Genomic DNA, 22,394 nt, shown 5'->3' with positions numbered 1-22,394 from the left:
TCTGATAGATGCCCCAGTGTAGGGGAATTGAGGAGGGGAAGGTGGGAGTGGGTGGGTGAACACCCTCATAGAAGCATGGGGGGGGGCTTTTCTGGGACAGGGGGAAACTTGGTAAGGGGATAACACTTGAAATGTAACTAAAGTAAAGTTAAATAAAATAAAATAGAAAGCCATTTAAAGCCAGTATGAGCTGCATGAAACTTTGCCATAAGAAAACAACAATAATAACAACAACGAAGACATAAAAATGGCCAATATACACATGGAGATCCGCTCAACATCCTCAGTTATCAGAGTGCCAATCAAAACCACAAAATGCCACATCTTACCTACCACAATGGCTGTAATTTTAAAAATGGATAATAACAAGAGTTGCCAAGGACACAGAGGAAGCAAAGCCCTCGTTCATTGCTGATGGATGTATATTACAGACAGCGATTTTGACAAAGAAGAACTAACTTAATAGTTCTACAAATTGTGAACTAGTTACTATATGAGCCAGTAATGCCCTGGATGGCTATGATGTAATATAAATGAAAACATAATGCTCACAGAAAAATAGTACACACGTGTTTTTAAACATACATTTTCCAATATTCAAATTCCATAAAGAATGAAATGCCTATTCATTGATTAACATACACCAAATAAACATATAAATGTTAAAGCATATTATTACTAATCAATTTTTAAAAGAAAGGATTAAGTACCAATTCTGTCTATAAAGTAAATTGACTTTATGGAAATGTCTGACAAGTAGCAGACACTAATCACCAGACACCACACAAGGTGTGATTCCAGAAGAAAAGGACAATTGTAAATGTCTGGAAGAGGCAAATCTAGAGACAGAAATTAGGTTAGTAATTTCCTGTGGCTGGGGTAGAGAGGACGTGGGAAGTGATTGCTAATGAGTAAAAGATTGCTTCTTGGAGTCCTGACTGTTCTAAACTTAGATTGTGCTGATGGTGAGACAAACTCTGAATTCAGTGAATTGTACACTTGGAGAGAGTTTTGCACCCAGTGAATTACATCTCAATGAAAATGATAAAGGGAAAACAAAGCAATCAGCCAACAAAGGTGGGCCTTCTAGACCGTGGCTACAGCTAAAGCGAGTCACGTGAGCAGGACTCTCCCTGGCATGCCTCTGCACTAAGAAAGCCTGAGTCTGAAGTTGAGCCCCCTTGTAAACCAGCAAGGCTCTCCTGGGTGAGTTAACGTTCAGAAACTTCTTTGTCAAGAAATAAACGAGCTTAGGCATCCTTAAATCAACAGACAAAAACCAAAACAAAACAAAACCAGGATGAGTCTCTCTGAAGAAGGTGATCTCCCTAACTATATAAATAAAATACTAGGCCAGGCAGTGGTGGGTACGCCTTTAATCCCAGCACTTGGGAGGCAGAGGCAGGAGGATTTTTGAGTTCGAGGCCAGCCTGGTCTACAAAATGAGTTCCAGGACAGCCAGGGCTACACAGAGAAACCCTGTCTCGAAAAAACAAAAAACAAAAAACAAACAAACAAAAAATTCTATATATACTTAGGCAGGTAAAATGTTGAATGCATCTGGAAAGTTCAGTTCCTATGTAACAGCTCCTTGCTTTTATCTTTTATATAGAATTAAGAAAATAAATTGTCATCTTGTGTCATTGCTTTTTAGTTTAGTTATTTAATGTCTTTGGAAGCATATACAATAACAGTTGACTACATTTTCAGATTGTATTAATTTTCTAGGTTCATCATAACAAAGTGCCATAAGTTACATGATTTTGCAATTGAGATTTAATTCACTGTAGTACTGGAGGTACTACTATAAGACCCCCCAAAACCGAGGGGGCTCCCGCACCCCACGCCCCAGAAGGCGACACCCAAATCACTTGCGGGAAATGATCTCGATGCAATAACACGAGGGTTTCTTTATTCGAGAATTCTGGGTTCCACAGCCGTACACCACCATGCAGGGCTAGAGGACTGTGGACCACGAGTGCCGAATTGTGACAGCTTTTATAAGTTTATGACAAAGCCTACGAATCACAAACAAATCATTTCTTAGCATGGCGAGCCCTCGAAATGCGAGCCAATTGATTTGTACCACTCCATAGTTTTTAGGCCAATCAGTTTAAATTGTTGGAGCCCGCGCTCAGTTTCCTATTTTCTTGAATGTCTATAGCTGCGTGAACTCCTACATAGGGGTAATGGTGTAAGCAGTTTACAGAAGCAAGATAAGCTTAGCCCATTTCCAGTTACCTTGTGGGGCCAGGATCACCTATTCAAGGCCTTTTTGTTAGCTCTAAACAAAGGGTGGGCTCTGGAATGTGACCTTTTACCTAGTTTCTAACAAAGCAAGATAGCATTTTAAACTTCTGATTTCTTGGGGTCATTAGAGTTAGGCTGTATTATTTTCTATCCTTTCACTACACTGCCCATCATGCTATCGCAGAGCTGATACATTCTCCCAGGTTGACAGAGACCCTAGACCTTCATTTTCTTCTACCTCTGGTATCCTCAATTATTCCTCATTTGGTACTGTGGCAGGAAGCCCATCTCTCTTTACATCTCTGCCTCAGTGTATCTGTCTTAATGGCCACATTATTCCTTTTTATAAAATAGATGTAGTTCAGATGGTAGGATCCTTAATATGCACCATGCCCAGGATTTAATCTCTAGTTCTTTATAATTGACCTAGTAGTGCATACCTGTAACTCCAGCACTTAGGAGGTAGAGGCTGGAGGATTAGATGTTCAAAGTCATCTTTGACAATTTAGGGAGTTTGAGGCCAGCTTGACTATAGGACACCATAGCAGGAGGAAGAAAGGGAAATGGAGAGGAATGAGATGGGGAAGGATGAGGGAGAGAAGTTAGATGTGGAGGAGGAGAAAGGGGGGCAAGCAGAGAGGGAGAAAGAACAGGATGTAGCAAATGAAATAAAAGAATGATTTCATGACATTATTAGCCTCCAGCTTTGTGTTGAACACTTCCAGAATGTTCTTTGTTAAGATCCTAAGTGTGAGCCCGCAATTTCTACATAATCTTGACTTGCAGAGTGAGCTCGAAGAGCACACAATCACACAGATTTACTGCAATCACAAAATTAACATTCAACTCTGATCATGATCTTTCTGAAGCAACGAAAGGATATACAGTTGTTCCTTTGTATTAGAGGGGATTTGAGTGCAGAATTTCAGTTGATGCTCATTCAAAATGGCATTCCAAGTCGTCTTGCCAGTAAGACCTACTACAGTGTTCATAGCTAGTTGTTTTGTTTATTTAGGAAGTGAAGACTTCTAATACATGCAGTTATTTTTTAAAAAAACTGTCACAATAATGTATGTATGCATGTATGTGTGTATCTATCTATCTATCTATCTATCTATCTATCTATCTATCTATCTATGTGTGCATACCCTTACCTTTGTGCCCTAGCATGAATGTGGAGGTCAGAGTAGAACTTGCAGAAATCCTCCTTCTATCAAGAGCAACCCAGAGAATGAATTCAGGCCATCAGGTTTACTCTTGGTGGTGGCTTTTTCCACAAAACCATCTCAGAAGCCCAGTATAGACTCCTCCCATCCCCCAACTCTGAGCTTGTTTGAAGGCACAGATGTTGAACCTGTGGGTAAGGAGGACACTTGTACTAAAAATGAAAAGTGTGATTTTTTTTTTAATCAACTGTTAATTTGGCACATCCACAAAAATGAATACATCATTAAAAATCAGAAATTAAAGAAAATAGGTTAGGCCTGTTAAGAAACTTCAACAGTATTCTATGCAGGCAGTCATAGCAGCATACATGTTCTAAATTCATGTATGCATATTTATATACAGGTGTGCCTATAAAAGTTGACTAGTGTCCCTTCAGCCATATTCCCATGTTTCTATCTTTTCCACAGCAAAACCCTTTAAAACAGGAATGTTTCCAGTCTTGTGTGACTTCTTCCTCTGTGGCCTCACCAACCATCTTGGATCAGGCCTCTCTAGCCTGTGCTGTGTGCTGCTTCAGTCCTCTCTGGCTTTCCCAGGATCCTTTGGGTGACTCTGCATTCATGTGATTCCTGTGGGTGGGTGGAAATTCTCTCCAGGAGAATCCCTTCACTGGGCTTCCAGGGCCCCAGTGACTCGTGATTGTCTTCCTTGACCACAGACTTTATCTTGTTTGAGTCCTACTGGCCTGGCTGCTTTCAGAATGTGGGACCTCTTTAGCCCTGTCTCGGACCTTTTCTTAGATCCATCCCTATCCCCTTAGTGTTCTTACCTGGTGAGATATTAAAGAGCATTTTTCTGTTGCTCACTTCCAAATTCCAGTCTTTAGTTCAGACTTCTTTGCTCCTATATCTAGCCATGTCTGGAATTTTAATACCTGGGATATTCAATCAGTATCTCAAAGCTAATATTCCTAACACCTCATCTTGAACAGCCACCCCAGTCTCTCCATTTGCCTACCAGACTATCAAAACGGTGGTTTTGGGAGAACTAGAATCTCCACAGGAATAGCAATTAAGGCCTGACCTCCTTCCCTCTCTTTTTCCCTTTTCCCTTTCTCCTCCTCGACTTCTTCCTTTTCCTACTTCCTTTTCTCCTTTTCCTTCTCCTTCCCCTCCTCTTCTTCCTCCTTTTTCCTCCTACCATGGATCATGTGCTGCTAGCTGTTCTCCAATTCTCTATACTGAATCTATATAGGAGTCCCAGGAGACAACTTTCCAGAAGCCCTTATAGAAGGACTGAAGCTGAAAAAAGGGTGGGCAGGACCACACCTTGACTAGGAACTACTTGGTTATGACTACCTTCTTCGCCTGCTATTTAAACCAAACTTTAGGTCAGAACCCCCCATACATGCACTTGGGGATTGGTTCCTTGGATGTCTTCATTTGCTCCTCTTCTGAACATGGCCACATCAAATGCACCCCGTTTCTCAATTTTCACTATTACTCCAGTCCTTATTGTCCCATTGAAGGAGGTAGCCAAGCCTGGCTCTTAGATCTGCCAGGGACCATGTTTATTAGGAGCATTGCCAGAAGTCCAGGAATGCATGCTGAGGTGTCCAGGATCTCATATTCTACAAGGGGAAAAATAGATCAGGGACACATGGTTAGAAAGAGAAAAGAGTTTGTTAACAAAGAGAAGTACTCCTGGGAATGCAAGTAGGCTTCTGAGCTGAGGTAAAAGCTCCAAAAGTGTTGAGCAAACCGGGCTCATAACATTGGTGTAACCTTTCCCATGTGTACACACAGGGTTTTCTTGTGTATACTCCATTTGCTATATGAAGACCAGGAGGTGTTAGTGTGAGAACCCAGTCAGAAGCAGCAGGCCAGCTACTTGGCCAGCAGCAGGCCACTGGGGGTTCAAACTTGGACTGAAACTTAGCATTCTGCCCAAGACTGTCGGGGGTGGGAGTGGGGAAAGATAGATAAGGAAATGGCCTAAACAGAACCACCCTGCCTAGGGTGAGGCCAGAGGGGAAGTGACTCAACAACAACAAAAAAAGACAATGCCAGGAAATATCACAAATATGTCAAGGCCTCCAGGTAGGCCAGAAAGAGCCAAATGGCAGAGACTACCTCCCCATTTGACCAATAATTTTAAATGCTGTTCAGGGTAACCAATCACAGTTGTCCAACTCAGGCAACCCTGATCTGCCAATACGTTCATAAAAAGGGTATGCTTTGTGAACTCAGGGTCTCCTCTTGCCTGTGTGCTGGGGGACCCCAGTGTACATTAGAACAATAAACCTCTTACAGATTGCAGGATTCTGGTCTCTGTGGCCTTATTGAGTGGGGGTCTTCCGACAGACTCTTACCTTAGAATAGCAATAAAGGCCCATTAAGAAAATACTCTTTCTGGTCAAGTGAGAAAAATCTTTGGCCTGGGGATTGGGAGTGTGTAACTGTCTTTTCAGTTAGGTCAGGTCAATCGCCTGGCTAAGAGACCACACCCAGAAGGATGCTTAAACCATGCTAACAATTGGGCCGAATTGTTAGTCCTTTAAGGAAAGACTGTACTTTTTCTTCTTAATTTCCCACCCCCTTTCAAGGTCTTTTATAGAGGTACCATGCTGGATTCTAATTCAGTCTGCTTTCTTGAATTACTCAAAAAAGCATGACTTTGCCTTTCCTTTGTATTTCATTTCCCCAAGACTCTGAGCTCCTTCTGTAAGACCCCAAAATCCGAGGGTGCCCCAGCACCCCACACCCCAGAAGGCAACACCCAAATCACTCACTAGAAACGGTCTCGATGCAATAGCATGAGGATTTCTTTATTCCAGAATTCTGGGTTTCATTGCCATGCACCATAAGTTTACGACAGAGCCCGCGAATCACAAACCAATCATTTCTTAGCATGGAGAGCCCACAAAATGCAAGCCAATTGATTTGTACCACTCCATAGTTTTTAGGCCAATCAGTTTAAATTATTGGAGCCCCGCGCTCAGTGGACCAATTAGTTTCCTATAATGTCTATAGCTGTGTGAACTCCTGCTTAGGGGTAATGGCATAAGTTTACAGAGGATAAGCTTAGCCCATTTCCAGTTACCCTTTGGGGCCAGGATCACCTATTCAAGGCCTTTCTGCTAGGTCTAAACAAAGGGCGGGCTCTGGAATGTGACCTTTTACCTAGTTTCTAACAAAGCGAGTTAGCATTTTAAACTCCTGATTTCTTGGGGTCATTGGAGTTAGGCTGTATTATTTCCTATCCTTTCACTTCAATCTTACTCTAAAGCAACGGTCCTCAACCTTCCTATTCCTGTGACCCTTTAATACAAGTCTCGGGTTATGGTGATCCTAAATCTATAAAATTATTTTCATTGCTACTCATATCTGTAACTTTGCTGCTGTTATGATTCATAATATATGATATGCAGGAGTCCTTTGACAGCCCCTCAAAAGGCTCGAGACGCACAGGTTGAGAACTGCCACTCTAAAGCTTCCCTCCCCACCAGGGGCTCCATGTACACCAAGATATCTAACCCCTGTGACAATGTAAATGCCATAGCCGCTCCCTCTGCTCTGTTCCTCTTCTTTGGCAGGTAGTACAAGCTACTAGTACTTACAGGATGTCTGCCCTGGGTGTTTTCTTTTAAGTGCTAACCAAAATTATTCTAGAGTTTCTGTCAGAGTCCATTTTCAAACTCTTTTATTAATCGGACATAAAAACTCCAACAGGGGACCCTGTTTCCTTTGTATCATCTGGAGATCAGGAAAGGCATCCTGACACTTCTGGTGACAAAAGGATAGTGCTTCCATCCTTTCTCTGCCAGATGCTTCTTTCATATGTTAATCCCAAACCGCTGCTGTCTCCAGGTCTTCTCTGTTACACAGATCTTGACCCCAATGCCCAGAACAAGACTGTCTTCTATGCAGCATTTGCCCAGTGACCCTTGCCCAGGAATGCTCTTCTTTAGGGCAGTTCGAGAGTTCTTAGTTGGTGCATGCCAGTGTCATGTTGTCCCTAACCTGGATCTCGTTGTTTAAATGACATTTGTGCATCAACCCCGCAAGGCCTTTCCTTTGCATTCTCTGATAAATCATTTCTCTTAATTGCTGACTTAAGTTTCTTCTTTGCTGCTTTATTTCATCACTACCTGGCAACCTATTGTATCTTCCTATTAGTTGTTTTTCAAGTCTAGAAGTAGGGATATGTGAATATCTTGTTTATTGCTCTATACCTGGGCATCCAGAAGAGTGACTGGCATTTACTGTGAGCTAATTATAACAACTGAGTGAACAAACAGACAAACAAACAAAACCAACTCTTAAGTGACTGAATACATTCTTAACTTTTTTTTATATATATTCTTTGTCTACATTCCAAATGCTTTCCCCTTTCCCAGTTCCCCCCTCCCCATATGTCCCATGAGCCCTCTTCTCTCCACCCAACAGTTTCTATTTTATAGAAAGATCTATGAGGTGTTTAAATTTTTGATGAAACTGTGGAAAATGGTTTTGTGGGGGAAGGTTATATGGTTCTCTTGGCTTCTCCTCTCTGGCTTAGACAGGTGTTGCAAGACACTATTCGCCAAGCCAAACAGCAGCCATCTTCAGATCAGACAAAGTCTGCCACAGATGGAGCCTGTGACCTGTAGACAATGCCTAACTAACGGAAGTGTGTGGGGAGGGTCATTGGTTCCTCACCTGATTTCCTAGCCTCTCCGTCCTGCCATTTGTAGGCAATATTGCCCTAATGGCAGGCAGCTGCAAGCAGCTAAAGCCTGAGCTACATTTTTTGTGCTGGGAAGACTACGGGCAAGGTTGGCTGCACAGTTATGGGGAAACTGTCGTTCAGATTGGTGGAAGGCTATCCAGGACAGATAATTGGGGGGCGGGGGGCGGGGGAGTCACACAGCTCCAGATACCTTAGCTTTTTATTGGGACCTTAGGAAGAGGGACAGCTGGGATTTACATTTTCCTCCTGAGAAGAAATTTTAACAACTGGCTAAAAGGAAATGCAGTAATCACTGCCTTTCTTGTCTATACCTTACCACAAGAATTAAAAATTCGTTTATTCCTTTTGCTTTGGGAACATTCATTTTGCTAATATAGTTTTCGAAAGCTGAACATTATTTTTTTCACAGCCCTTTATCTCTTTCTACCCATATCCCTCCAGTTCGATCTGTTTTCCTTATCTCTTTCCCCCTCCCCAAGGTGGTTCTCTGCATTTCACAGTTTGAAGAGGGAATAACTTCAAAATCCAGCTTGGCAGAAAGTGAACAAAAAGGGCCAAGAGGGAATCCATTTGGATTCCTGCCTTTCCCTTCCAGAGTTCTGTATTCAGCCCCTTAGGATGCGTCTTGGGGAGTGCAAGGAGGTATGCATGTGTTTCTGGGCAGTTCTGAGATAGCAAGAATTTCTGCCCTCAGCACTTCCTAAGGAAAATGGGCTTTGTGAATTAAGGATTTATAGGTGACTGTGTTTCCGCTAGCCAGCGTTTAAAGATCTGAACTTCCATGCTGGGATCCTGGCTTGATTAAAAGCTACAGAGATGCTGATAGAGTAAATAGTCTTTGCTATCGGTGGACTCGTATTTCCTGAGAGAGATAAACCAAGCTTTGTGCTATGAAGCAGTCAGCGCCCGCACTGCCTGATTCAGCATTCATAGCTCTCTCGGGCTGGCACCTTCTATTTGAAATAGTATCTAACTAGAAAAGGCCATTTAGAAGGACTGAGGGCTGGAGGAGTTGAATGTAAGTGGGAATTAGTTTCTTCATGGAAACACTTGGTCATTTACCTCACAAGACTTTATTTAAAAAAAAACAACTTCCTATGCCTCTACTCTCTGAGTCCTCTCTGGTGCCATTCACCTGACAAGTCAGTAAGGCCCTGAGAGACCCATGCTCATTTCTCAGCATTTACCCTGGATTGCTCTAGTAGAAGGAAGTTTTGAGTCCCTGTGTAATTTCCTGAAAATGTCAACACCAAACTCAATCCATCAACATGTTGCCATGTGTAGTGAATGTCATAGTCTCACTGTTTCTTCACAGTGGGGAAGGATAGTAAGAATGAACACAATGTGTGTTTGTGTGTGTGTGTGTGTTTGTGTGTGTGTTTCTTGTTTGGGACAGGTTCTCTATAGCCCAGGTTGGCCTGGAACTTAATATGTAGCCAGGTATAACCCTGAACTTCTTCAGGCTCTACCACCCAAGTGCTAAGATGATAAGCAAACACTACAGGTTTTACGTGGTGCTAGGAGTTAAACCCAAGGCATTGTGCATGTTACACAAACACCTTAGAAACTAGGCCAGAGAATCTGCCCTTAATTATATACTTTGTGCTTATCTTGAATACTGAAAATAAACCACAATCTGGGTCTGCAAGACCTGCCAGGCTCAATTCAGAGCTTGCTTCTAGAAGTATTGTCCAAGTACTTTTTGGAAGGTAGATCTGTAGTTCTGGTCCGCACACCTATTGAACCACAATCTACATTTTAATAGATTGGTCCTGCTTGTTAGCATTCTTTTCATAGGAAGTGGTTCAAAGGCCTGGACCTCAAACTAGTATGGCCTTTGGAGTCACATGGTGTCTGTGGGACACTTGGCATCTGGGTCTGGATTGTCCTCCTGTGTGGTCCAACTTGGGTGCAGTGTGTTCGAAGTGAACCCATAGCTGCCAGTCAGATGGGATCCAGGACACAAGTCATACACACACACACAGTGGATAATTCATTGGTGATTGTTTTTTAAAACAGACTTTCAGTTGGTTACCTGGCTTTCTGCCAGTCACAGATTTGCATTTGTGGTTTATCTATTTTTACATTAGCTGTCTTCTGAATCCCCAAAGGAATGGAAGTTATGATCTATTTAGTTTATTGCTTTTTCTATTGGATTTGCTTATTTGAAAATTGATAGGTTAGTTTGGGTTTATATGGTTGTTTTAGAGGCACCACAAGCTTTGCTTAGTTGAATCTCATTTTCTCATAAGCTTTGAGTATGCACATGAATGTGTGTGTGTGTTGGGGGCATGTAAAGGCCACGCATCAACCTCAGATGTGATTCCCTAGTACTGTCTACCTTGTGTTTTCTTGTGGTTTGTTTGGGCTGTTGTATTTTGAGGTGAGGTCTTTCATTGTACTAGAACTTGAAGATGAGGCTAGGTTGCCTGGTCAAGAATCCCTTCTCTGCCTCCTCAGTGTTGTAATCACAAGGTGCCAAGCTCCTAACTACCACACACCATCTTGGCTTTTTTTTTTTAAAGTGTTTTGGGGATAGATTTGAAAAGCCAGTCAGTTAATGAGCAATCTCCCCTTTCCCTCTACAATGTATTTAAAGGAAAAGACTTGAACTAAAGATTGTCATTTAAGGTTGTCATCTAGACTTTATAGATCTATTTACTATCTTTGACAGAAGTAAAGCTGAGATTTCAAAGGTTGGCTACTGGAAAGGGCACAGTTTGACTTGTGGCTTGGACGGGCTTTATTGGATTCCTAAAGCCCACGATTTTCCATTCCACAGTTAATAGCACCATGTGTGATTAACACACAACTTTAAAATAAGCATAATAGGCCAGGTGTAGTGGCACATACCCTTAACACCAGCACTTGGGAGGCAGAACCAAGCATCTCTGTGAGTCTGAGGCTAGCCTGGTCTATATAGTGAGTTCTAGTATAGCAGAACAATATAGTGACACCCTGTTTCAAGGAAACAAATCCAAGATAAAAGAAAAGAAACAATTGTGAATTGTGTCGATTTTGTCCAGCCTTGGTCATCAGACCAAAAGAAATGTGCAGCTTCTCCTACTTCTATGAAACCAGTAACCTTCACTAAGTAAGGACAATCTGATCCCCTTAGGTTCTGATTTAAAATAGTTGCAAGCATGCAAAGAAGTTAGATGGATTGACAAGACTTTGAGATGTTTGTGAGATATCCTGAATAGAATCTCTTAGATTTACAAGAAGCTTCCAATTTGTAAAAAGCTGCTGCCCTGGTCAGACGGAGACAAGGAACAGAAGAAAGATGTGCTTAGAGGGAAGAAAGGAGAGGTACCAGTATCAGAAATAGTCAAAGGTTCTTTCAGACTTCACACAGTCACAAATGGTGTGAAGTAAAGGACAAATGCATTGCCTGGTTGCAATGTTTGGTGTCCACTTCAGAGCCAAACACGGAGGCACTTGAACTGATTCTGTGCCTTCACAGGGAAACAGAGACTTCGTTAAAGTCTGATGGACAGAACATGCCATCTGTGGTTCCTGCCTGGCTTCTCTGCCTGATAAAGACTTGAATTGTGGGGGTGGAGAGATGGCTCAGTGGTTAAGAGCACTGACTGCTCTTCCAAAGGTCCTAAGTTCAAATCCCAGCAACCACTGGTAGCTTTCAGCCATCCATAATGGACACCCTCTTCTGGAAGGTCTGTAGACAGCTACAGTGTACTTACATATAATTAATAAATAAATCTTAAAAAAAAAAAAGACTTGGATTGCTCTGTCTTTGTTTCCTTCAAAATAGTAATCTTTTATCTGGATGTTTTCTCATGCTGCTGAATTCTTGGTTATGAGTTAGGATTTGTGTGCATCTAAGAGAGAACTCGTCTTGAACACTTCTTTCTTTGCTGGTGTCTTGTATCTCCATACTCTGTGTTGTCAGTGAAACAGCAATGAGGCAGCTGTGTGTTGGTGTTGGCCTGGGTGTCTTCAAGCATCTGACGCTAAGTAGATGACTTCTTGTCTATGTTTTATTGACCTTTTTGTTTTTTGGTTTTGTTTTTTCTCTTCACAATCACCATGGTTACCACAACTCTATAGAAACACAGATCTCCCAACTTCCTGGTTATTCCTCCTTCCCTTTCTTTCTTTCTTTCTTTCTTTCTTTCTTTCTTTCTTTCTTTCTTTCTTTCTTTCTTTCTCTCTCTCTCTCTCTCTCTCTCTCTCTCTCTCTCTCTCTCTCTCTTCTTTCTTTCTTTCTTTCTTTCTTTCTTTCTTTCCTTCCTGACTTCCATTGCTTCCCCATTGATTTTCAGTAGTCTGTTCACCGTAGACAGGGTCACCTGTTACCCAGCCTATTCTTGAACTTACTTTGTGAGTCAAGGGTGACGTTTGAACATATGATTCTCCTGACTCCACCTCACAAGGGATGGGGATAATAGGCAAGCACTGCCATGGCCAGTGTACGTGGTGTTAGGGACCACACCCTAGTGTGCTAGGCTACCCCTCTACCAACCGTAACACACTCCGAACTCCTTCTGGTTTGAATGACTTGGTCCTGTTCTATTCTTCTCTAGTTTCCCTTTGTAAATCTCATTATCTTAAGTTTTCTTTTTTATTATATCCATTGAGAATTATGATGATTAGTCTAGATGATAATTTAAATTTATTTTTATATTTGTATACCCTATACTTTTGAAAGATATTTCTAAAATACTTGACAACAACAACAACCGCACAACAATGAGTTCTAGGATATTTAAAGTACAAAAGAATATGAATGAATCTGTAATGCTATGCAAGCATTATTCAGCTATAAATACCATAGCCGAGTAAGAGGATTGTGTTCACAGTGTCAATGCTCGGGGAGTGGGGGCTGTGGTTTGGCATTTTCCATATGAAAGATTACTTGGAATTTGCAGAAACTCTGGGATCCTGGGCCCTTCCCACTAAATACCACTATTGCCAACTTAGTCATTGGCAACCAAGGGCACACATAAAATTTCCAATGAAATGCTAAGGCTTATTATGTTGTAGCGCTTATTCATTACACTAACACTGAAATGGTTTCTAAAAAAAGAATACCATCATTTAGACAGTTGCTCCCTTATAATTCACTTGAGTTTTTTATGGTTATGGAAATACACATACATGTTGGTGTTGAAGACTGTCACACAGTTGCAACAAGAGTGGACACATGAAGCTTGATGTGGTGGTAGTGTAGGGCTTTAATCCTAACAATCAGGAGGCAGAGGCAGGAGGATCTGAGTGGGAGGCCAGCCTGGTCTACATAGGAATTTCAGGCCATCCAAAAAGAGGGATGTGACTATTCACTTGGAGAGGTGAATTGTATCTGTGTGTGTGTGTGTGTGTGTGTGTGAGAGAGAGAGAGAGAGAGAGAGAGAGAGAGAGAGAGAGAGAGAGAGAGAGAGAGATCCACTCCAGCAGTTATTTATATACATATGTTGAGAACATAGTAAGACAATAAGAGGCAATTGATGCCTTTTATGGCACATGGGACTCAACCTAAAAATGAAACATAACTCTGACCAAAATCCGACTCCCTAACACACATCTTTCTTTCTCACAGAGGTAACATTGACTGCTTGAACCAGAAAGCACTTATTTGTCAGACCAACAAAGTTTACCCTGGGCAAGGGTTTCATGAGGGGTCAGTTTATTATCCTATGCTGTGCTTAGGCTAAAACCCCTCACTTTAGGAGATGAGTCAGCAAGATGAGTTAACCTACATCTCTGCACTGGCCACATTCCTGGGAAAATAAGTTGTCAGAAGAAAATGATTAAACAGGAATAGGTTTGACTTCAATGCTGCCCGGCTGGTGAATTATATTTTTAGAACAATCAGTTTAAATCCCACAGATTGAAATTGGGCTGCTCGCTAACTGCCTGGGTGATTTGGCATGAAATCTAATTTGCTTTAGCATGCATGGGGTGTAAGCAGAGGGGTGTTCCTTCCCCTTTAAGGGTTACCAGGTTACTTAGAAAAAGCAAAACTAAAGTTCTTCATTTTCCTACTTCAAAACAGGTGTGCTGTGCTGACCGAAATGCAGTCCTGTAATCTACCTGTCTGGGCTTATTTTCTATTTGCTCAGAGTCTCTTTTCTCACCTTAGATAAGCAGTTAGCATGCCCCGGGCAGCAACTTAAGTGAGGGCTTACTTAGCAGAAGCATTAGCTTCACAGTTTAATGAATGAGAATTCCCGAGTTCTACTGTATTTGTGGTGAAATCTGTGGACTGGGCATTTCTGGGGACTTTTTAGGATTTTGTGTTCCAGCAGGGGTTGAATAAAGACCAATGGGTATTAATAGCAAACAAAGCATTTAAAAGAGGTAGGAAATGGATGAAGCAAAGAGTAGCTCAAATGGCTGCTCTTTGAGCTTCAGCTCTTTGAGTCATTTACATAACAGTCTTTCCTGTGCATACTCTGTTGTTTGTAGGGCTCCGTACAACTTCCTGTTCGACGTGTCTCCCACAGAATCTTCGATCTCTGCCCAGTCATGTGCATTAAATTTAACAAATTATCTTCATACACTCTGGAGTACCTCTGCACCACCAGTGGGATTTAGCTGGACTGGGATTCAGGAAGGCCCTGAGTGTGGTGCTTCTCTCTGTGTCTTGGCCCTTTCATATGCTAATTTCCATCATTTGCATAAGGTTGTCCCTGGACCTCAGTCTTCACCCAACTCCACTGCAGGTCCAGAATCGGGTGGGAAGGGGAAATGCCTGCTGTCTGGCTGTTTATTTTTATTCTTTCATCTTTGCCTTCCTAGATTAGAAACCCTGATCCATATTGAATGTTTCCAGTTGTCAAGAAATTTTTGGAAGCAAAGGTTCCTAATATTTAACCACTTCTCTGATATAAACAAACTAAAAATAAACACATCATAGAAATCAATGCCAATAATAACAGGAGTCAGACACTTATAGTAGGTTGCTACTCTTGGGTACCCTGAACCTATCTAAGAGCTGAGGTCTTCAAGACATTTTCTATGCTCAAATGTAGGAAATGTTAAAAATGCATCAGCTAGGACTTGGTCAGTGGTTGAGTGCTTCCTGATCTTCCAGTGGAGACAGTTCCATTCCCAGCATCCATATCAGCATCCATATCCTTGCAAAAAACCTGATTTGGTACCCATGTCTGGTTCTCAGTACCTATGCTGAGCAGCTCACAACATCCTGTAATTCTATTCCAAGGATCCAGTGCCCTCTCCTGGCATCTGTGGCCACCTGCTCTCATGTGGTATCCATTCACACATACACACAGACACACCCACAAAGACACAGACCACACACACACACACACACACACACACACACACACACACACATATAAAAATGCATTGTCAGAGAGCTGCTGTGTCACAGAATCTGTGCACCGAGTGGATTTTTCACTCTCCAGGATTCACATCCAAAAGTGCACTAAAATGCTGTCCAAATTGCCCTTATTCATACCAAGCATGGTGTTTGATATTCCTGAGCATTGTGCACTGGAAATATCTTTAAGGCCACTCCTTGAGCCCTAAGTATTTCCTCACTGGAGTCTTCTACATATTCTTTTATTTTACCTATTGATCCTCCCACAATTGAAAAGAAATAGCTGTTGGGTCTCAAAAGATCTCTTCTTACTTTATCATTTGACATGCAAAATGGATCCTGGCAGAATTCAATATTTGATATATTATGGAACTATATCATTTTTTCTTTAAAAACATAAATTCACATTCTATATTTGCAGGTGTGAATGCATGTGTACATGCTGTGGTATACATATAGAAGTCAGAGGATAAGTTCTGGGAGTTGTATTTTCCTATCCAATAAGTGGGTTCTTTGAGATCATACTTAGATCATCAGGCTTTCGGAACCATCCATCTCCTAACCTCATAACTACGCCACTTATTGAGATAATAGTCAATGATTACCATAAAAGATTTCAGAAGAATTCTGTGATTCATCTAACTACTTGTACATGAGTTTACTATAGAACACAGCTATCTGTAAGGGAGGTTACTTCAATCAAACAATGGGAAACATTTTAACTTCCTCCTCACTGTGTAGGGTCCCTCACTTCAGTTTCCCACAGTGATATATAATATTTGCAGGTAACTTTTTTCTTTGTTTGAGACTGGGTCTCACTGTATGATGATTTGAAACTCAAATCATCTTTCCTTCCCTCCTTCCTTCCTTCCTTCCTTCCTTCCTTCCTTCCTTCCTTCCTTCCTTCCTTCCTTCCTTCCTTGGTTCTCATTCATTTCCTTCCCCCACTGCCTTCCCTTTTGCCCATTTCCCTTTCCTGCTCCTCCTACCTCCTTCCTACAGATATTCCCTTCACCTCATTATTTTCTACTTTAAGATCTTCCCCTCCTGTATGATTCTCTTTCTAGTTTCTTGCCCAACACATATAAACACACACACATATTTTATGCATATGTATATAAATTTCAAATCAAGCATCTATATATGACTAAAAACATGCAATATTTGTTCTTCTGAATCTGGTTTATTCCAATTAACATAATGATTTCCAGTTGTATCCATTTTCCTGAAAGTGTCATGATTCAGTTTTTCTTTATTTTTTTTAATTTTATGAATGTATTGTTAAAAATACTTATAAATAAATTAAAGCATCATATAACAAAATTAACCTGACTGAATTCTATACAACCTAATGAATTTTTTCTAGGCATTTGAGATACAAACTGTGGAGTTTCACATTAAATTTTACACTTTTGATATCAAATATAGTCTACATACTTGCTAACCACCAAATACTAAAAAAATGAATTTCATTTAAACTAGAAAAACAATTAGCTTTATATTGTAAGACCCCCAAAAACCGAGGGTGCACTAGCACCCCACGCCTTGGAAGGCGACACCCATATCACTCGCAAGAAACAGTCTTGATGCAATAGCATGAGGATTTCTTTTATTCCAGAGCTCTGGGGTCCACAGCTGTACACTGTACAGGGGTAGAGGACTGTGGGACCCCGTGCAACTGAAGTCAGGGGTATTTAAAGGGGAAAAATCACAAGACAAGGGTTGGAGGACACAATTCACAAGGCAAGGGGTGGAGGACAAAACAGGCACGGAATGGGGAAGTACAGAAAGAGGAAGTCAGGCAATAGTTTATGCCTTAAGGAAGGTTAGAGATTATCTGGATCAAATGTCCTTGGGACATTGTATAGTTAAATTTTGGAACTAGAATAGGGTGGGCTATCTTTCTCAAGCTGAAAGCAGAAAAACAAGTTCCTCTGTGCTGGGCTAGTTGTTTAGAGGTCTAAAAACATTGAGTTGGGGGTCTCTCAATATTCTCTTTCATAAAATGTCTATTAGCTGGGTTTTTCCTCATTCTTTAATATTTAGTCTTTCTTGTTCTCTTGCCTACATGATATGCTGTATTTACAAGTTCATTTGTTTGCATACATACATGCACACATATGTAATTAGCTAGATTCCACATATGAGAGAGAACAGATTTTGTTGTTGTTGTTTCTGAGACTGAAACATGGAAGGGCTTTACACATATAGTATTAGTGAGGTATACAATGTCAGAAAGAAAACACCCACTTTTTTATAACTGCCTGAAATTTGATCATGCATACATGGCACATTTTCTTTATCCATTCATTAGTACTGGAGAGCTAGGCTGCTCCATATCTGGACCAATATGAACAGTCAAGAATAAACAAATTTTGATGTGAAAGAGTCTCTGTAGGTTTTGATATCCAGTCCTTCTAGCTCATACACTATTTATGAGGAACCTCTTTACTGATTTCCAATGTGGCTGTAACAATTTTCATCCCCATCAGCAGTAAATGGAGGTTCATCTTTCTCACATCCCTACCAGTGTTCATTGTCTCCCACCAGCATTCAACTGCCATTTGTTCTCTTGATAATAGCCATTCTGAGTGGAGAGAGATGGAGTCCTGAAGACCCTTTAATTTGCATTTCCCATTTCAAACTACCATGATTTGCTTCTCTTAATGGACTTATGTGGCCCTTTGGCATATAAAAGTCCAATTGTCCTGCTTTGTCAAGTGTTGATCCTGCAGACCACTCAGGTTAGAGTCTTTCCAGCATAGCCTATAACATAATGGGCTATTGTAGGTCTGGGCGCATACAGTATACTTAATTTTTAAACGACTACCTAACCAAAGAACTCCAGCTCCTTAATTGAATTTTTTGGTCATGCCTTAGTAGATAGAATTCTAAATGAGTAGAAGACACATCCTCCTGAACAACCTCTCTACAAAAGTGCCTCAAGAACTTATCTCCAGGGCCTCCTTATCATTAGAAAGCAGCAACTGCTCCACCCAGTTTTTAAACTGCTTCCAAGGAGAAGAGCTAACCTTGGCAAGGGGGTTTTGTAAACTCAAATGGCAACAAACTTTGAAAAGGACATTATTTAGTATCTTGGAGAAACAGGATATTAATAATTTCCCAATGGCATAAATTAATAGTTACCAAAAGAGATTAATTGTGGAGACTGCTTAATGGTAATAAAGGTTCAATTTAAAATGTAGTCTCCCTGTGTACTGGTTCTCAGGAGTTGGTTTAATACCAAGAAAGGAGAGTGGAACATGCTGGGTCAATGGGGCCAAAGTGAGAACCAGAGTATTTGCTGTGAAGATCAGTCATTTAAGTTTGTGTGGGACATATAGTCACTCGCACTTGAGTCTGGTTTTGGTTTTTGTTTCTTTTTTTCTTTTTTCTTTCTTTTTTGAATAAGTGAGTCCATTACACAGCCTTACTGTGGTAGCTCTCTCTACTCCAGAGGTATTTATTCGCAAACATCTCACACTGAAGGAAACAAGCATAGAAATAAATATTCTGAGTGAAGGGTGATCATGGATGCAATTCTAGATGAAAGTGTGTGAGTAGGAGAGAGGAAGGTGACAGAGGACGTACTTTACGGATGAGTGGACCAGAGATGATTGCTCTACTTGCTTGCTTGAAAATAGTTTTTGCTCAAACCCATCATGACCAAATCATTCACTAGGGTCATAATTAGAAGAAAAAAACAAAACAATACAACAACAAAAGCAAAACCCATGAATCTGGGGGCTGAGGAGTTAACTCTGCAGTTATGAATAGTAGCTACTCTTTCAGAGGAGCTGAGTTCAGTTCCCAGCACCTGCATGGTGGATCATGACTATCCACCAGGGGGATTCTGTGCTCTTTTCTGGGTTCTATATGATCCATGTACGTATACATATGTACACATACAAATATGAAGATAAAATATTGATAAACAAATTTTTGTTTTTTTCTTTAATGATGTTTGTGTGTTTGAGACAGTCTTTGTATATACTGTTCTGGAACTTTTATGTAGACAAGGCTGGCCAGAACACCCAGATATCTAAATCCCTCTGTGTGCTGCTTCACCTGACTACATGCAATAAATCTTAAAAAAAAAAAAAAAGAAAGAAAGAAAGAAAGAAAGAAAGAAAAACAAAAGGAAAGAATAGAAAAGAAAAGAAAGAGAAAGAAGAAAGAAAGAAAGAAACAAAGAAAGAAAAGAAAGAAAAGAAAGAAAAGAAAGAAAAGAACTTCAAATTTCGATGATGGAATTATTATAGACTCAATCCAGAGCCAAATTCTCTTGGGTTATGTCTAACTTGTTAAATAACCATTTTTTGCCCATCTCTGTTTTGAACTAACTTCCTTCTGACTCTCAAAAATACCCGTATTCAACAGCCTTATCTTTCATCAAACCTAAAAGCTACTCATGTCCTCAGATAGCTTTGAAGACAGAGATTTCTTCACTTTGCTATACCTGATACACCATCTCGAATGTTTAAAGGAAGTTTGAATTATGATTTTCATTGTTCTGTTCTTAAAAACAAAAACCCATGTCTTGATGCTATCACCACACTGAAACATAGTATTTTTGTAACCTCAAGCTATGATCTCACTCCATTGTCACTGGTTCTAGAGTAAACTGCCTCTTCTTCCCTTACAGGGAACATCTTTGTCTTTTTGTTGCATTCTGCGGGCATCTTTATTTATTGATGCAAATGATTGAGTTCATAAAGTTGTGTTGTATTTCTTAGTGTATAATTTTAACATTTTATTTTGTGTGTGTGAACATTTTGCCTTCATGTGTGTGTGTTCATCATGTGTGTGCCTGATATCCACCAAGGTCTCAAGTGGGCATTAGATTTCCTAGAACTGATGTGGCAGATAGTTGTTAAAATGCACATGAGTGCTGTGAACCAAACCCTGGTCTTCTGTAAGAGCAGCCAGTATTCTTAACTACTAAATATCTCTCCTGCCCCTTGGGCAAATTTCAAGAGTGAAGAGAGATCAAGTTAAACAAGAACCACCAGCATTGTGAGAACATTGAAAGCAAGTGGGCAAATGAATACTTGGAGAGTTTTAGCAAAGAAATCTTCAGGAGGATGGCATTTATTTCATTCAAATATTTGGACACTACAATTACAACTATAGTGAAATATATTCCCAACGGAGAGTGCTGAAGCTCTTTTCTAGGAAGGAATACTATTTTCAGAAGTGAGAAATTCAAGATCTGGTTTATGGAACTGGGCTCTTATTTCTGCTCTTGTTGGTTTGTGAGCTCTAGATGGCCTTATGACTGACAGGAGGATCTCAATTTCATGAGCTACAGCTAGCTACAATGGTGCTGAGTCAAAGGTGACTACCTGGACTGAAAGGTAGACAAAGAATGTCAGATTTCTTTCTGCTAGAAAAATGTCTTCTATACACTTTGCCACAATATTCCACTCTGCATTGCCTATGCAGTTTTCTGCTCTGACCTATCAAGTTTTGTTTGGCTGATTGTTGTTTAGTATTCAATGAGAACATCTAGACATTGGGGTGACATTTGTCTCCTAATCTTTATAGTGAGACCTCATTTAACATGTGAGAATGTCCTTGTGCCACTTTTGAAATGGGGGTCATTCCAGATTCTGTCCCAGTTAGGGGGTGACTGGATGAGCCTCCTTAATTTTTGTAGACATAGCTAATCTGAATTCCATTCTTTTATCTTTACTAACAACACTGCACATATTGAACATATGCTTCAGTAAGATACCCTAGAAGTTGTCTTTCCAAGAACTCTTCATGGTACTATATGACATCGTTCTGGTCAATACAATGTATGCAGAAGGCTTCTGGATGAAACACTTTCTTCTGACCTAATGACACTGTCATCAGGCCCTTTATACTCTTCTCTTTCTGCATCTGGTCTGACTCTGGGTATCCTGTGTGGAGGTCCAACCTCCTGTGATATATCTCTAGTTAAAATACAGACCAGAGCTACACTCTGAGGAGGATAGAGATACTGACTTCTGTGAGGTGCTGTCCTCATTCCCATTGGTCTTCTGAAGAAAAAAAGAGCCTTGTGTTGTGAGACAAGTAAGTTAGTTTTAGCTGAATCTTAGCTACACACTGCCACGTTCAAGTGGTCACCACACCAGAGGCAAATAACTTAGCATCATTGGGTTTGAGCAACTCACTGTCCTATGTTACCAGAAAAGGTGTTCTTTCATACATGGCAGGCTAATTCTTCTGCATTGAATAGATTTTACTTCTTTTCCTGAACTCTTCTGTGATTAAAACACTCCTTTGGTCCATGAACATTAAACTGGCATTTCTAATTAGGTAGAATAATTTTCACTGTCTAGAGGTTAAAATAAATGACACCCAAGAAAAAATGAATATTTGTCTTGAACAGTCTATAACACTGAGTAAATAGTTACATTGTTCACCTTTTTGTTCCCTGAAGATTCCATTTCTTGGCCTGTCCATTTCACTCTTCAAAATGTTCACTGTCCTGTACTGGGGTGCTCTTTATCCTCACTAACTCTGTTATGTCAATTATGTAATAGCTTGGTTCTTTTTGGCTTTTGTTTCATTTTGACTCTTTTATTTCTCTGCAAAGCAGCCTGCAGAGCAACGAGGTAGGGAACATGCCTGCTGGACCTGATTTTCTTCTCTAAAATAGCTTTGGCTACCAGTTAGTGATAAAAACGACTTGGCTCACTGTTGAAACCAAAAGCCAAAGAAGTGAATTTAATCTCATGATGGTACAAAGATGACTCCTGGACAGAAAATGGGACCTGTGTTTGGTCTGAGCCTAAATGGAGAGCAGCAAGATTCAGTGGAAATATCACTACAGCAGAATCAGGCCACCAGAGATTTCAGTATGCTGTATCCAACTTGTCATCGTGAAGCTGCCGTGTTCCTGGGCAAGTCCCTTAGGCCTTCTGGACCTCAGTCATAAAATGAGTTGTCTCCA

At 40.7% G+C, this 22,394-nt stretch overlaps 1 protein-coding gene across 5 annotated transcripts in view; it reads left to right on the top strand.

The window, feature by feature from the left end:
• The window catches only part of Ctnna2 (catenin alpha 2), a 1,018,271-nt gene that overhangs the window by 668,733 nt on the left and 327,144 nt on the right, over positions 1–22,394 (top strand). The window contains exon 8 of one of the 5 annotated variants that reach the window (XM_052174026.1): positions 11,477–11,482. The exons of the other annotated variants lie outside the window; for them this stretch is intronic. Coding sequence (XP_052029986.1) covers positions 11,477–11,482 — 6 coding nt within the window. The remainder of the gene's footprint in view (positions 1–11,476; positions 11,483–22,394) is intronic. 5 annotated transcript variants of the gene reach the window in all.

The sequence above is a fragment of the Apodemus sylvaticus genome, chromosome 2, assembly GCF_947179515.1.
Source record: "Apodemus sylvaticus chromosome 2, mApoSyl1.1, whole genome shotgun sequence".
NCBI lineage: Eukaryota > Metazoa > Chordata > Mammalia > Rodentia > Muridae > Apodemus > Apodemus sylvaticus.
The sequence above is the reverse complement of the archived record's forward strand: the minus strand, read 5'-3'. Positions and strand labels throughout refer to the sequence as shown.